Here is a 17074-nt window from a genome sequence, read left to right as displayed (position 1 = left end):
AGGCTCAGTGGAGGTGAGCATGAGCTGCCCTATGGGTATATGGTAGGGAACAAAACCAGAGGGACCCTTCCTGGGGGCAGACAGGCAGTGCCCACCTTGGATGTTCCAGGGCACGTTCATACTGATCATGGGAAAGGATGCTTCTCCTTTCAGGCAGATATTTTCTGGGTTCAGGTCACCCACTTTAAGCTGGTAAGTCCTGCTGAAGGCTCCTGGTAATCCTGGCATGCAAAAGAATTTCAGCACTTGCTTCTCACCAGGTGCAATGGAGCCCTGCAGGGACAGGAGAAGAGGGAGGGAATGTATCAGAGTGTTTCATGGGGATGGCTCAGGGGACAGACAGGCTGAGGAGACAGGTTCTCATCCAGAAGAAACCATCAGACCACATCACCTTCATGATAAATATATTACAGTTGGCTTTCAAAGTTGTTAAATATTGGCTTTCACAGTTGTTAAATATTATGTGTTTTATAATGCTGACTTTTGTATAAGAAGTTTTGCTAAAGTTTAGAGTTCTTTTAATGAGAATGTTGTGTTGCGATACCAATGTTAGTGAAGAGTTGTTGCAATATTAACATTTAACCAATGAAGGAATGGAAACCCGTTGAATGTGTTGAAAAGTTACAAATGACCAGGACTAGGACAACTGCACAGGCTCCATGTGCCGAGCAGGACCCGACAGAGCGCCCCAGGCCTCTAGCGGTGACGCTCTGTCCCTGTCCTCTGTTGCTCTCTCTATTTCTCATTTTCTCTCTCTGCTCTCTTTTCTGTCCCCCCTCTGGTCGGGACCATGCCCTCTCTTTATCAATAAACAGTTTTCAGATACAATACTTGCTGTGTTTGTGCCTTATTTTCATCTGAGAAATCTGTCAAAAAGAATTCTCCTCTGCTCCCCTGACAGCAGGACAGACAGTGACCCACACACCTGTGCTGCCCGCCGGTGTCTGCCCTGTGACAGCAGAGCCACCCACCAGCCAAGGCCGTGGGGGAGTCTGCCAGGAGAGACTTGTCTGATCTTCTCTGGCCCCAGCAGAAATGCTTACAGCCCTGTCTCTCTCATGGCTGGGTTTGGGGTTTTTCCCCTCTGACTTTTGTCCCCCTTCCCCATCCCCCCCTTTTTTTTCCCTTTAACACTCTCCTGGGCCACCTGACACAGGGCTGGGGTCAGTCACTTGTGCTACTTACAGTGGTGGGGTTGACCAGAAACACACCAGGCAGATGCTTGTCTTCAGGGCTAGGGTTTAGCACCCAGCTGAATTCAATCTTTCCACAGTTTGCCAGGGTGACCTTGCTGTGACAAACTTCATTAAACATCTGGAGAGAAGGCACAGAAGAGGGAAGTTACAGACCCAGGGCTGCTGCTGGGAATCACCTTCCTCTCTCCTGGGGCTGAAAGCAGACACATCATGGGAGTAGGCACCAGGGAGGAGATAAGGGCACTTGGGAACCTGGGGAAGCCCCAGGCACAGGGCACCTGCACAGGACCAGGGAGCTCTGGCAGCACACAGAGGTGTGGTAACAACCATGTGAGGGCCAGCAATAAATGAGGCAGGGGACACAGGCCCTCTGCACTCTGAGGGGTCACCAACAGCCAGGAGAAACAGAGACAGCACTGAGGCATTCCAGAAGAAAAGGCACCTGCATGCAAGTATTGGCAAACAACACGCATGCAACAAGGGAGTCACCCAGGGCAACACAGACAGGGCCAGCAGCTGGAAACATCTGTGGGCTTTCAACTGGAAAAGAGTGAAGTGGGGATTATGCTGGGACAGTCTCTCCAATTGTAGTGACAGGAAGCCCAACTTCTTCCCTTGATTATTGTGTGGATTAAGCAAGAGCTTTAGACAAGAGCATCTCCTTGGAGGTCAGGCTTTAGGAGTGGATCAGCAGAAGGATGTCTCAGGGACACATCCCTCAGAGCAGCCCCACTGGGACCCTGCCTGCCCCAGGAGGCAGTGTCAGGTACCCTGAAAAAGAGGCATTCCCAGCATTGTGGAGATGGTTGGAGATGGCCATTTTAAACCAGCTTGGATGCCAGATGTGTCCCTCAAAGGTTGTACTTCCAAGCCCCAGAGCCAACAAAGGGGCTGGGAAGGGAAGGGAGCCCTGGAGCGAGGTGGGCAGGAACCTGCTGGCCGTGGTGCCAAGGCAAGGAGCTGTGCCAGGGGATGTGTGTGCTACCTGTAAGCCACAGTTGATCTCCCGGGGGCTCAGGGAGTAGCTGACACGGGAGATCTTCCCGGTCACCACCACCTCATAGGTGGGGCCTCCCTCCACGTGGCACAGTGCCATGACATCAGAGATGGTGTTGATGTGGCCAGAGAAGGTGAAGGAGACCTGCTGGCTCTCTCCTGGCTGCAGCACACCTGACAGTGGCACAATACTGAAAGCCTGGCGGAAGACAGGAGAGATTGAGGTGTTGAGGATAGAAATGGATGCAGAAGAGCATCTTGGAGCAAAGTGCAGCTGTACCTGGAGGGGCCTATTCCTCAAACACTGCCAGAATCACCCTAATCTCATCCTGCATCCATGCCACTGACCAGTGAAGGGACCATGGGGAAAATCTTCTCCCATACTCACGGGTCAATGCATTTATTAATACATTACATTAAAGTGAACTGGGATGCCTCCTGCCAGTAGAAATTCTCTCTTGCCTTTGAAAAGTTTAAAAAGTTACTGCTTTTAGAAAAGGAGGAGACTCAGAGTGAGAGCTCTTGGAGCTGAGTGAAGGCGTCCAGCCCAGCTCATCTGACTCCTGAGGCTCTTCCCCTCTCTCTCGGATTTAAATGCTGCTTTCTCAAGGTGCTACAGCAAAAGCTCCTGCAAATATTTCCTACGGACCACCTGAGGAGTTCCAGGGGGAGCAGTGCCCTCCATAGGTGCTGCACAGCGTCCTTGGGCAGCCCTACATTGTGTCCTGCACGGCCTCTCCAACTACCAGCTGCTTCAGCAGCACTTTGTGCTGGGCCTGGAGGGAGGGGAGGCCCCTCTGTGGCCAATGCTGAGGGCCACCAGTGGCACTGGGAGCTCCAGCCCTGCTTGCCACACTGACAATGTGCAAGTGAGACAGATTCCCTCTTACCTCCTCCACTTCGAGGCGAGTGTGTGGGACGTCCATGGAGCACTGGATTCCCTCAAACCCCACTTGGAGGCGAGGGGTTTCAGGAATTTGTGGTGGCGCCTGAAAACAAACCATTTTCTGTGCTAGGAGGAAGACACAGCCACTTTGCAAAGTCTCTGCTTGTAAGACAGCTTCAGGGCCAGCAGTGCAATAGCAGCTCTGGGGTGAAAGCAGAGCCCTGCACACAGGCAGTCTGGCTGGCTTGGGAAGAGGCTCCATGGAGATCAGGACTCATCCCAGCTTGCTCTGGGAAGGAAGCTGGAGTCTTACCATGATGATGCAGATAAAAGCCTCATCTTACATTGGGAAGCAAACAAGGCAAAAAATCCCACACTCAACACAGGGCTGTAGGACCTGAGTGAGCTTCTCCAAGGAAAACTCTCCTGTTTCTCCCTCCCACTCACCCCATGTCCAGCCACTGGCCCTGCTGCCCAGCCCACTGTCAGGGCACAGGACAGCACGGCAGCAAAAAGGGAGGTCAGCACGAGCATGACTTGGTGCTGGCAGGCTGGGGAGGCTACACAAGCAGTAGATGTACAAAAATATCTACCTCTCCTCTAAAACATTGGGTAAAATCCTGCACTTTTCTCAGGGTTTTGGCTGCCTCCTCCTTTCTCATCTTGAAGTGTCTCCATCGAGATGCCAGGCAATCCATATAGGTTATCTTCCCCTTTGGTGGCTGGGGTTTGAATTTAGGTGGGTAAAGCTCATCTCTGGAAAAAAACATAAGAGCAAAGCCCAGTACCCAACGCCAGAAACTCTGCAGCTCCACCAGGGATTTATCAGGAATGTTTCCCTGACACTGTTGGGGGGTTGGGTGACATTTTCCAACCCTCCCAGGTGACTCAGGTCACATTCCCCATTTTAAATTGAACCAGGTGCTCAGGGTAACTCTGCTTGTGTTTCTAATGCCACGTGAGGGACACAGTCAAGCCATGCCTGCCTGTCACCCTGCTGAGCTGCAAGTGCTCCCCACAGTCAAACACCACCTGGATGCTCCATTCCCAGACAGGCATTCAGGGCCTGGAATGACCTGCTCCCCAAAGAATCACTGTCTTTGGCTTTGTAGCTTGTTATCTATGGCTGGGTTTCTTTTCTGGCTCTCTCATAATCCCCAAGAGATCCCTGATTATCTACTCCAGTGTCTTTAGTTGAAGGAATGGTTTGAGGCAACTTCCCAGGATCATGGTGCCCAGACAATGACATTTTTCACTCTAAAGTAGAAACTCTGGGAGGCAGGGATAGGAGATGATATGATGAACAAGTCCTGCTATCAAGCAATTCAGAACCCATAAGGGACATGTTGCAGGGTGGAAAAGTCAAAATGAGTAACAAGTGTCACAAAAAAAGGGAGTGAGGACTCCAAGGTGTCCACTGAAAGCTGACCCCTGGGAAAGAAATCATCCTGGCACTAAAGGAGTTGTCTCAGCAAAGAAGGAAAGGTAACAGGATGTTCAGCAGGAGCCCTGGTGCTAAAGGCTCTTTGTCTGGTCTTGGGACTTTCTGGGCATCCTCCAGCACAACGCAAGGGAGGAAGGCAAGGAGCAGAGAGCAGCTCCTGCAGAGACGACCCATCCCAAAGCAGAGGGGCCAGAAGGGCCTCCAGCAGCACTGTGGGAGCTGGGACTAGGAGCCCTTCATCAAGGTGGACATTGCCTCAGGCCACAGAGGTCTGAGAAAGCAGCTTTCACCCCAGCTTTCCTTCCCAGGGGAAACCACAGTGGGGGCTCTGCAGCACCAAAGTGGTGGAAAACCTATTCCCTGAGCATCCAGCCTGAGCACAGCTGGTCAGTGTTATTTGTCAGATCCCAGGCAAAGAGCTTTGTTCTTTGCCAAGTACAAACAGGACACCAGCAAGAAGAGCTTCAAGGAGAGGGCAAAGGTGCACATACCTCAGCATGGTCACCTGTCTGTCGGAATGGAATGTCCAGTGGTACTCCACGGGAAGTGGGCTGCAGTTGGTCATCTCCAGAAAACGCACTTCTTCAGTGCCAGCCTCGATGCAGCCAAACTTTAGGGTGCTGGGCTGGATTTGGAGATTTGGGAAGTTGACTTCTCCCTGAAGGGTGATGCACTCCACAGAAGGATGGCCCCTGACCATCTCTATCTTCAGAACCTTCTCTTTTTTCCAGCTCTTAAAATCCAGTTCATAAGCTGGGTCAAATGCGATGTAGACATAACAGGTCTCCTTTACATCCACTCTCACAGGCTGCAAGGACATGAGCAGTAATTAATCACCTGTGGCATGATGTCCCAAGGTCTGACAGCATGAAACAGTAAATGCTCAGAGTGACCCCAGCATGGGCTTCTCAGTTCATGGTTCATTTCTCTACAGCAGGAGTCTGACTGCAGGCACCCCAGTCCAGTCCAGGATTCCCTCAGGCTCCCATTTCTGTGCTCAGCCCCAATACAAGGGGGTGGCTGCTGGAGAGCTGGCATGCTTTCCAGGAGACACCTTTACTGCATGGCTCACCCAGACCCAGCTGCCTGCTCCCTTCTCCCTGTGCCTTAAAGCCAGGATGGATCTTCTCAATTCAGGTAAGATTTTGATTCCTTCAGCAGCTCTGCTGATGCAGCTCAGGCCAGTCCACTGCTGATGCTACAGAATAAACTTCTTGACTCAAGGATCTCCCAACAGAAAGGCACCACCACATCCCTCCTCTTCAGACCCCACTGGAGGAGCCCAGGGCTGCTCACCTGGCCATCTGGGAGGGGCTCTTTGTTCCCATCACAGACCAGGAATGGCTGCTGCTCCAAATCCAGCATAAGGTCCAGTGGCAGCAGGCAGGTGTTTTTTACAGCCAAAGGCTGGTACTGCAGTGTCAGGACATCACTGGGTTTCTATGGAAACAGGATAAGGAAAAACAGATAAGGAAAACCAGCCTCAACTAGCCACATACCTCCTTCTGCTTCTGCTGCAGCTCACATTTTTCAGCCCCAGAAGTGCATACATTTCTATTTACCATTTCTATTTGTTTCTACCCTTCCATAAGATTTTTCTTTAAAGCAGATGCTTTTTATGTTTAGAAACCACAGCATCCTCTGGAGGGCAGGGAAACACTCCCAAGTACAGATGAGAGATTAGGCTCCTGAGAGGAGGTGGCTGCTGAACAAGATCTAAAGCAGAAAGTGAATCCAGACCATTTGTCTCCAGTTTTGTCTCTCTATTGGGCAGAACAGCACTAGAGGATCTTCACTCACAGTCATTTCTCACAACCTTCCTGGCTCTAGCAGCCTCAAAAAGCAGTTTGTCTGCAACATGTGTCCTGCAGCCCCTGCTACAGGGACAAGGTGTCTGTGGTCTCAAAGCTCTGATCAGCCTGGGCTCTTCCTTCCTGTCTATGCATTGGGCTGGGCTTCCTGCATGGTTTAGAGAAACCAGAGACTTTGGGAAACGACTTCTGCATGTGCTGATACCAAACAGGTGCTGTGCCATAGTATGCAATAAATCAGTTTGTGTGTGTGGCATCGAGCAAAACCCAGGCAGAATCAGGGAGAGCTTCTAAATTACATCTGAACTGCCTCTTCCAGGGATTCTGTACTTCCCTGGAAGCCTGGGAACCAGAGGAGAGGCCCAAAACTACAGAAACCAAATCATTAACCATCTTCTCTTTTTCAGACAACTTGCAGGAGACAGAAAGATGATGCTGGAGTTGGGATCCAGAGACTAAAGGGCACCTGCTCTGCCTCAGTCTAATCATCACTGCAGTTGCAGGATGTCTGGGGGCCCTTTGAAAAGCAGAGGAGGCTTAGGGAAATGCACAGAGCTGTACCATAGAGCTATACTATAAAGCATTCCTGCCAACAGCAGAGAAGGCAAAGAGACACAGGAGATGTTGGGTTTTTCCTTGTCAGCCCGAGGAATTCACAGGAATCTCCAGTTTTCCCAGCTTCCCTACAGCATCAGTGTACAGACATCACCGTGCCTTGGAGGATCCTCAAAAGCCTCCTTTTACAGTGAGCAGAGAAAGTGGCATTTCTCTGGAAGTGGCCACCATCTCCTGGCAGTGCAGCTCTAACTGCAATTTTACTTTGGGGAAGTCAAATACCAGTCTCATCTCTAAAAGCATCTTCACTCACTTTACAAAGTGCCTCAGGAAGGGTAAAGAGGGGCTTTAACACAAGCACACACCCCCCTCAGCCATGCTGTTAAATGCCAGGATGCAAGCCAGACTTACCTTGTCCACCCGGAAAGAGAATTGTCTGTGTGATACTTCTATAGAGGGGTGAATAAACTTGCAGGTAATGATGGTTTCTATTATCTTCTCCCTCTCGAGGGTTGTCCCAATGACAGCTTCACAAAACACATAATCCTGCACCTCCTGCAAGCAAGAGTCACTTGTCACCAGTGGGTAGTGGCAGGGCACCCTGCAAATGCCCTGCATTGGCTCTGCACCCACCACGGGCCCTATTCCTGCCACAGTTACAGTCACTGCCCCCTTTTCTTCCTGTGCTCAATTGTCTGTAACGCTGCACCCCAACCACCACAGAAGGCACTTGTGAGAAACCCCCTCCCCTGACATGGCTTTTGTTTTACTCCGTGCTCACCCCAGATAAACCACTTGGCTCTTGTTTAATTCACTTTCTTTTCCAGCTCCTAGTCTAAGTGTAACTTATTTCTCTGCCCTTCTTTGCTGACTCAGTGTGCAACACTGCTTGCCCCAAAAGAGCAATATTTCCTTCCACCCCTGCTTTGGGATCAGCCCTGGGTTTTGGTAGCTGTGCAATCACAAAAAAGTCTTAGCTGGCCTGATGGTGGCCAGCAAGGAAATCAACTGATGCTGCCACAGAAACGTGTGGCCTTAAATCAGTTTTGTGAAGGCCCCTGCTCATTTCCCCAGGCAAATGCCAAGGGACTGTGGAGCAAGCCCAGGGGAGGGGATCTGATGGCTCCCCAGGCTCAGCCCGTGGTGGGGACCTCACCTGTGGGATGCGGGAGAAGCCTCGCAGCACCAAGTCCTCAGACTGGCCTGGCTTCAGGCCCATCGACACTGGCTCCAGCCCAAACACGGGGCTGGCACGTTCAGGGCTCTGGGAATCATCCTGGGAGCTGCTGAGGTCTGAGGCACTCTGGCCCTCCTCCTCAGGTGGGCTGTAGCATTCCACACTCCAGAAGAGCTGATGGTAACGGCGGCCCTTGTTTGTTACTTTGAACCAACGAAAACAGGGAACGAGGCTAGAATAGAAGGCAGGATGGAAAATCTGCTATTTCCCTGGTCATCAGATTGCTCCCAGTGAGCAATCTGAGGTGTTAATAGCTTGGAGACTGTCTTCATTTCCAGGTCTTAATGTGGACCAGAAGTAGTGTCTGATAAGGTGCCCTTCTGATGTCATTATTGCAAAGAGAAATATGTTTACAACGGTAATGTAACATTTTCCAGGTGAGGCTAACTGGACGTGGTGTTTCCCCCCCAAAATGTTTGTTCTGGGGTGATTCATACTGCTGCTGTATTTTGTATTAATCTGTGCTCAAAACTGTAAGTGAATCTTTGAGATGCTGCCCTTGGGGACTTTGTGTGTGGGGGTATGATTGCAGGCATTTCTAAAAGCCAGCTCAGAGGCAGTTTCTGGATGATCCCAGCAGCTGGTAAAAATCATCTGCCTGCTCCAGGAGAGGACACCAGGGGAGCAGAGCCTCTCTCGTTTGTAGCAGCCTTGGCTCTGCACTGGTAGCCATTTGTAGAAACTTCATTTTCCAATTAGAAACTGTTCGGCAGTGAACTTTGCAAACTCTGCTGGCAGCTCTGCCTCCAGAACTGCTCTGTGGGCTCCTGCCTTCCTGGTAGGGGTTGTCACCCTCTTGTCTCTTTGTTCCCAGGGCCCCTGCTTTCCTGGGAGGTGACACTGGGAAAGGGCAAGGGCAAGGATCTTCCCTTGGTCCCTCAGCCACACGGAGGGAGGGACCGCCTCACCCCGGTGCCATTTCAGGAACCTTTTGTTCTGGGGCAGCCTGTGAGATCATTACTTGATCAAGTGAGGACATCAGTGCATTAGAACTAAAGACAATTCAGGGGCAATTTAGCAACTGGTTTCCCTTTCAGTGGCTTTTGAGGGTGCCTAACAACTCTCAACTGGCCATCACGTGATTCTAAAGGAATCTCTGCCTTCAGGGAAGGAGTCAGGGCTTTAAACACTGAAGAAGACCTTGCCTGAAGGACTACAGAAAAACTGCTCCTTGTTGAGACAGGGCGATAGGCAGGAGTGGAGAGATCTCCTACCTGAACTGGTATCCCAAGTTGAGCTCTGGGGCAAGTGGTTTGTCTGTGACAATTGTGGTGCCAAAGCCCAAAGCCTGGAGAAAGACGGTGTTCCAAAGGCTGTTCCTAATGAACAGCTCGAGAGCATCATCAAAAAGCACAGTGTCATCCAGGGTTGCTGTAACAGTCACAGAAACCTCACTCTTAGGAGGGATCACTCCTTCACTGGGTTCAATAACAAAGCAGTGGGATTTGGAAGCCTGTAAGACAAACATAAGTGCATTTAGGGTGGAAACCATACACCCTGGTGTCTTGTGGGATATAAGAAAAGGAAATACTAAAGGGGGGAGGATAAAAATCCTAAAGGCTTATTTTCCCTAAAGTTCAGCTACAGTACTGGGCAACAGCAGAGCTCATACAACCTGTATTTTCTCCCTCCTTTAAGGGACTCACCCAATTCACCCCGTTTTGCCCAACCCAAGGGATACATATCCTCAGGAGAGTGTTCCTTCCCCAGTCTTTCTCTGGAGTGTGGGCCAAGGAAAGCTGCTTTCTCTCTCCTGGCTTCTCACAAAGGCTCAAGGCCAGAGGAAGTCATGACTGCTGAAATCCCACTGCAGAAACCACATGCCTGAAGGACACTGCCGAGAGCCTGAAGAATATCTCTGCAAAACCAGTTGAGCAAAACCCCAACACCAAACTATTCTTTCCCAAGGGGCCATCAGTGCTTCCCAACATCCCCTGAAGGACTGAAGCCCTCACTCCCCACCGATCATCAGCCGTAGAGAGGTGCCCCAGTGCCCTCTGCTTTGGAAAAGTCACCTCCAAATGGTTAGAGCAGAGCAGGAAAGCAGGAAGCAGAAAGAAAACTGGACAACATGTGCTCTGTGGGCATGGCCCACTCTTCCCAAGAACTCTTGTCATCTGCTTTCTCATGGACTTCACAGATTGGGCAAGAGAGCTGGTAGCTGCCCAAAGGAGAGAGGAAAGGCCTTGCACCAGCACAGCTGTACAGACACAGCTCTGCAGGTCCGGCCCTGGTAGGAGCATGTGAAACCCAACCTTTACACACCATGACCACCCAGCCAAGGTCATTGCTCCCTGCAGAGGCTGAAAGCAGAACTCCATTGTGGAGTCAGGAAAAGCTGCCCTGGAAAAAAAAACCCTCACTTTAGGGTAACATTTATCTCCCAAACAGCTGGAAAAGAAGCAAGAGGAAAATTCACACCCCTCCTCCTTGGCCCAGGAGGCTGTGGCTGGACTCTCCCACATGGCCTGATGCTTTACCCACAGACACAAACAAGTCCTTAGTACAGGTTTTAACCAGCTCCACAAGTTCAACACACCCAGCATGAAGAAGAACAAACCTCAAGCCCCTCATAGATCTCCCCCTCCAGCAGACATCCCACCCAGCCCCAGGCCCAGCCCTTCCTGGCTGCTCCAGCCTTGCTCCCCCTGCCAGGGGAGCAGCCCCAGCTCCTTCTGCCCTATGCAGCCTCCACATATTGAACAGCCCTTCTCTGCAGCTGGTCCCCAAAGATGCTTTTCAATAGCACAGAGATCCCAGGCTAGAGGGGTGTACAACCCCCACACTTGTCTTTGTGTGGACAGCCCAGCTGGCTTGACCCACAGGAGGTGTGAAAATTGCCTCCCCCTGAGCAGTCTGAGGGCAGACCTCACACCCTGCTCTCTTCTATTAACAGCAGTGTGGCACAAAGCAAATGGAGATGGACAAGGAAGCCACAGTGAAATCCATGCTCTGGGGAGCAAAGGACCACAGGTTTCTCTTGATCTCGGAGCTCCAAAACGTGACACGCACAGCTAAAGACAAAAGATCAAATTTAGGGAGAACTTGTCAACACAACCCAGATTAATTTCTGCTCCAACATCTCTGCACCTGACTTCACTGAGGGGTGTCCCAGCTAAAACCACTCCAGAGCCAGGTTCCTCTTGCCTCACTCAGATGGAATATTGGAGTATTTTGCTTCCTCTCACACAGGGCAATATGGAAATCTTGCATAGAAAAAACAAGTCATGGCTGCTACTGACCAGTCCATTTCCCTGGAAAACAGCCCCACAGATACTCACCATCTCCATCCTGAAGTCTATAGGGATCAGACAGTCACTGAAAAGGGTAAAGCTTTTTGAAGTCGGCTGCAGAGCTCGGATCCTGCCGAACTCTATCTGCTTTGGACTTGGGTAGATTTTCGCCAGCTTTCCAGAGCTCTGTAATTCTATTCTCTGTTCCAGGAAGCAGACAAGAAAGATTTAAAAAAAAACCCCAAAACAAACCACAACAGGGAAACCTAAAAAAGCTTAAACAGCACAACCCTGCTCAAGTTCTTTCTTTAGGGACAGCTACCACTCTCCAGCTGAAATGCTGGGCATTTGGGGAAAAAGAAAAAGAAAATGACATGTTCACCTCCAAATTAAAAAGGATTAAGGTAAGAGAACCTTTCAAATGACAAATTTTTGGCCCAAAGGAAGAATTCTCTAGTTAAGACCAGGCTGACAGTTAAACAACTGGTTATTCTGGTGGGGAGAAACCCTCCTCTTTAAGGTAAGCAGCCTGATAGTTGAAAGCAACTGTTTTGTCAGACTTCAGGCTCCTGGCACAGCCTGCATTGCCTGTCCTTCCTGTTCACTGATTTACAAGCAGTGCCACAATGGCTCAGGTTCAGATATTTGGTGCCATCCAGGGAATTTGGCATCATAATTTCCTTATGTTTTGATATAAGTTTAAATCCTTGCAACCACTCTTCAAATGCCACCTTTCCTTTCTTTTACAGAAAGCTCAAGGTTCCCAGAAGTCTTCTGACATGCTCTTTTGTGCTCAGAGAGATGACATTTTAAAACAGATGTTTCCCAAGTTAACAGCATTTTAAAGATTAATTAACTAAAACTACCCTCGATTCCAGCTTAGATGAACTACCTTCTGTGTCAGACACTGAGATTACCACCTATAAGGCATAAGCTGTTTGTGCCACCAATCCTTCCTGTCCTTCTCCACAGCAGCCTGTGCCTGTTTTCCCCAGAAGAATCCCTGTCCCCCTTGCACCCAGCCAGGAGCAGTTGCCCACAGGCACACAGCTCCCCTTGCACTCACCCGTGGGTTTATCTCATCCCCAAACACACCGACGAGAACCCTGGTACGATGCTCGCCCAACGTCTGCACTTCAATTATAACTGGGATCTCTGCTGTGCTGTGAGGCTGGACAATCCCACAGGGCTTGGGGCTGGAGTAGAACACAGGACAGCCCTCCTTGCGTTTCTGGAAGGGACAGAATGAAATGCAGCTTCAGAGGCACCTCTGAAGAAACTTTAGACTCCTTAAGATCCACTGCAACAGCAACTTACACACGTTTAAAAATCCCCAGGACAAAGGTAAAAGGCACAAACAAGATGCAAGAATTATAGGCTTAGCATTCCCAGGGGATCCTGCAAGGAGGCTGCAAGCGCAGGCATTGGTGTCTGTGGATGCAGCAGCTTTTCACAACCCTCTAAGATCTCCCACAAGAAAACACCATGAAGACTAGACTAGAACATTAACTGTTTCCTCAGGAGGTTAAACTGCCTCCTAAAGTTTACATTCAGGTAGGATCCCATTCTCAGCAGATCTTTAAGACTGAATAGAAACCAGCAAGGTCTTACCCAAACCCTTTTTTCCCCAAATAATCTCCTCAATCATATTTGACAGGAGGAGGTGGATGTGATGCCAAACCTGGTGAATAAGCCCGTAGCAGCCAGGAAGGTCGCTGGAATTTACAACGAAGAGCTTCCTCTCGTACGGCGCCTTCAGGAGGCACTTACTGTATGGCAGGACTTGGGGGCACACACGCAGCTCAGGAACGAGACATCTGGGCAAAGAGATGACCCCAAGGGAATCAGAGATACTGAGAGAATGGAGAATGTTTACCCCCAAAGATTGCGAAAAGAAGCATAACACATTTCTCACTGTCAAATGGACATTTAACAGCCCTACAGTGATCAATTGCCTTCTAAGTCTTCCCACTCAAACATGTCTTGTCAAGGAGGGGCAAACCCTGAGAGGCAGCACCCAGAGGCTGCCAAGTGCCCCAGGCAGAGCACTTTGTGCCACGGCTGCCTCAGCCCCTCCTTTACCCAAGAAGGCTTGCAAGGACTCCTGTCACAGTCCCAGTGATCCATGAGCTCTGGGGGAGCCTTCCCAACAAGGGTCAGTGCTCACTAAGGCTCAAGGAACACACAACTCTAGTGTCTCAGTAAAAATGACTCCCTTCTCTCCCATGGTGCTGTTGCCCTGCCTGAGAACTCGGCTGTTGGCCCCAGCCTTGGAGGGCACGAGACACCAGCTGCCCTCCAGAGTGGCTGATCACCCCCTCCCAGGCCCTGCAGCTCCCTCGGTCCTTCACAGCTCCAGGCACTGACTGGCCCCAGCTCCACCTGCTTTACAGAATGGCAGCCCAGGCACTGACTGGGTGGCTCTGCCTGGGACAGGGAACAGCACCAGGGAGCTGCATCCCTCTGGGCATTCAACTGACACCCACAGCAGCACAGCAGGATGGAATTCTGCTGCAGCAACAACGACTTTTGGGTTAAGTCTGAGAACATTAAAGCTCAAAATGGGAAGCACAGGGAAGGAGAAAAACTAGAGCTGACCTGCCACATCAAGAGCTGCTTTCCTCTCATACGACCTTGCCCTCACCACTCTTGCTGGGAGCCACTTCCCCACTGCCATGTGCCCTCATTAACAGGACCAGACCCTGACTCTCAGCAGGCTGCTTGGTGTGTCCGAAACCAGTGAACAGTGGCTGCAACCAGCACAACTCCACCTCTTGCAGCAAGAAGGAGAAGAGGCCCTCCGGAAATTTGTTCCATCTCAAGCACCAAAACCTAGACCAATAAATGATATCATTCCTGGTCCCTTTAGAAGAGGGCCCAGGACCATGCTGGGCTCTGAGCAGGGCTGCTTTTCACCACAGGCTGCTGTCCAAGCGCTGCTGTTCTCATGTCCAGCTGGCACAACATGAGGCCATTAAACAGCTCTCCTCCTTGGCAGCTACAGCCAGCAAAGCCTCTGCAAGGCAGTGCCTGGGGGAGGCCAGGCAAGGGCTGGTACCTGGCTGTGATGACCAGTGCTGCCACTCCCTCGCCAATACCCTCCAGGTCCACCAGCATTCTCCTTTTGAACCTCATCATGCTGTTAGAGCACAGGGTCACCTGGTGGAAGAGAAGAACAATAAATTCTTCCTTACAAAACCTCATTACCCATGTGTGATATCCTCCAGTTCTAGAGGGAGTATTTGGCCTCAATTCTTCAGCTGGTCCATGTGTAGAGCACAAGTCTCAGAGTAACAAAAGTCTTCTGGCAATACCAGATTTGTTAAACAGACCTTGCTATCACAGCATAGGTCAGCTACATTAAAACATTAGACTAAAGCTCCACACACCACTATATTCAAATTAAGGGGCCAATTTTTCATGTGACTATAATGCCATAAATGCAGAGGAAATCTTACTTGAACACAAGTTCAAGTAAGTTCAATGAGTTCAGCATTATAGCAGGAATTTGAGGGCAAAGTGTGGCCCAGCAGGTGTAGGGCACTTCATGGCTGCAGTGTTTTTTATCTCCACTGGAGATCCCTGCAGTGAACACAAATCATTTGTCTCCCCAGGAGAGGAGAAATGAGACCAAGAACAAAAGCGAACTGCTTTATACAATGACATCTCTCTAACAGCCACCTTCTGCCCTCATCCTTGCTCTGCCCACTTACAATCAAATAAATTGCTCTCAAAAACACAAGAATGGCTTCAGGACTTGACCATATGGTATTGATCTCAGTGGATGATTTTGGAAATAAAACAGTGCTCCTTGAGGAACATCCCAAGTAAGCCAGCTAGCAGAGGCCTCACACCAGTGCAGATCTCTCACTCACACCATGCTCAAAGCTGGCACCAGAGCTAAAGCCCTCTCACACTCCAGTGAAGTACCAGCCCTGGTGCTGAAGCGTCTATGGCTGGACTCTTCCCATACCTCAATATCCTGGTATCCCTGGGAGGGGATGGTCCCTTGGCTGGGATTCATTGTAAACTCCCTTGGCTCCACATAAAAATGAATTCCGTCCCTCCAGGCTGGGTCACTCTGTCTGCGTATTAGATCAAAGCTGCTGACAGATGGCTGCGTGCCATCATCTGACATGCGGAGCTTGAACGTCACGGGCGCCACGGAGCTGTTAGTGAGGCGAACACTCTTGGTGGTGGGAAAGCCTGGGAAAGGACACAAATATCCAGTTAGGCACCCATTATGGCATGACTCCTGGTGTGAATATCCTGGCAGGATGAAAGTGTGATTGGAGTTTAGCTCTTTATTATCTGAACTACAGCTCACCAAGAAGCTGCATGAGGAATTAATCATCACTTAGCTCCCTTTGACACTGATTCCAGACTGCAGCCTTGAAAATGCCCACTCCTAGCCCTGCTGAACACTGCAAGCTTCTCTCTTTGTGATGGGGAGGAGCTCCCTCACCTGCCCCAAACCAGCACCAGTTATCTCTCAGTGATGAGTGTGCACCCAGACTGAGCATTTACTCTGAGAATTCAAGCTGTCAAATTCCCTGTTAAGTCTGCCAACACTCCCACCGCTTTCAAGATATATAAACAGTGAGTCATCATTGAGAAGAAGCTACAGCAAAAGTGAGGATGGAATCAGGAACTAGAACATGATACAAAGCACCCTAATGCAGTTTGTCTCTGCAGGACCCTTAAGGCATCTCTTGGTTTGGGTCAAACCACCTGAGCACGTGACAGCTCAGAGCCCACTCAATTGGAGGCAAGCCTGAGCCCTGCTTTGAGATTAGCAATTAGGAACCATGTCCCACTCACCCAACAAACAGGGACATCACACCCATGCTGCTCACTGTGATTGCTGCCTGCAAGGGTTTAGCCCACTTTAGCTCTGAGATTTGCTTTCCATCCTGGCAAGCCAGAGATACAGCCACTCATGGTGGGGATGTCCTGCAGAGCCCAGAGAGCAGCCACAACCTGCTCTGCAGTGCACACCTGGCTGGGCTGGCCAGCTCTGTGGGGAGGAGACTTCTCCCTGGGTCTGCCCACCAAGAGTCACTGGAACACAGATGGGGAGAAAAAACAACTGCAGGTGCAGCCCAGAGCTTCTCTGTGCCCATCCAAGTGACCACTGCCAGCTCCAGCAGTGACTCCAGCAGGGAAGCAAGAGAGGCACAAAAAGGACAAACACAGATGTCAAAACCTCAAATGAGACTGAGGTCACCACATGCAGACAACAATCAACAGTTACAAAAAAGCAAAGATACAACAGCTGCCTTCAGCTGAAGAGACCTTAGGAATGAAATTGGATTAAGCAGGATAAATCTCCTGTTTCAGAGCCATATTTCTATCTGGTGCCTTTCTTGTTTCATTTCTTCAAAAGCCAACTTGACAAGTGCCCCCGTGGTGATGCAGGGTGGGGAAGAAACAGCTCAGGAAAGGCAATGAGTTTCCTTAAAAAGCTCATGAACTTCACCGTTATGGGTTTAGGCTTCGTAGTGAGTGATGCCCTTGGTCTGGGAAGGGGGATAGGGGTTTTGGGGGGTTTGGCCCTGGGGCTGGGCTTTTCCCTCCGGGGTTTTTTGGGAGTTTTGGCGTGATGCTGTGGGCGGCTGTGCAGTGGGAGCTGAGGCTGGGCAGGGAGCGGAGCTTCCCTTCCTCCCCCTTGGGGATCGAAGCTCGGCCGGTGCTGCTGCGGGAGGTTGTGAGCTTG

The 17074-nt window shown here is 50.4% G+C and overlaps 1 protein-coding gene across 1 annotated transcript in view; it reads right to left on the bottom strand.

Annotated features, from left to right (window-relative positions):
• LOC132333004 (hydrocephalus-inducing protein homolog) overlaps positions 1-17074 on the bottom strand; it is a 237921-nt gene that overhangs the window by 25613 nt on the left and 195234 nt on the right. Inside the window, exons 12-24 of the mRNA XM_059857731.1 lie at positions 15332-15564; positions 14417-14517; positions 13040-13175; positions 12425-12589; positions 9340-9578; positions 8045-8297; positions 7300-7443; positions 5819-5962; positions 5014-5330; positions 3705-3834; positions 2182-2391; positions 1186-1314; positions 96-273 (exon numbers count right to left, since the gene is read on the bottom strand). Of these exons, the coding sequence (XP_059713714.1) occupies positions 96-273; positions 1186-1314; positions 2182-2391; positions 3705-3834; positions 5014-5330; positions 5819-5962; positions 7300-7443; positions 8045-8297; positions 9340-9578; positions 12425-12589; positions 13040-13175; positions 14417-14517; positions 15332-15564 (2379 nt within the window). The remainder of the gene's footprint in view (positions 1-95; positions 274-1185; positions 1315-2181; positions 2392-3704; positions 3835-5013; positions 5331-5818; positions 5963-7299; positions 7444-8044; positions 8298-9339; positions 9579-12424; positions 12590-13039; positions 13176-14416; positions 14518-15331; positions 15565-17074) is intronic.

The sequence above is a fragment of the Haemorhous mexicanus genome, chromosome 12 (assembly GCF_027477595.1).
Source record: "Haemorhous mexicanus isolate bHaeMex1 chromosome 12, bHaeMex1.pri, whole genome shotgun sequence".
Lineage (NCBI taxonomy): Eukaryota > Metazoa > Chordata > Aves > Passeriformes > Fringillidae > Haemorhous > Haemorhous mexicanus.
Note: the sequence above shows the minus strand (reverse complement) of the source record. Positions and strands in the feature narration are given on the sequence as shown.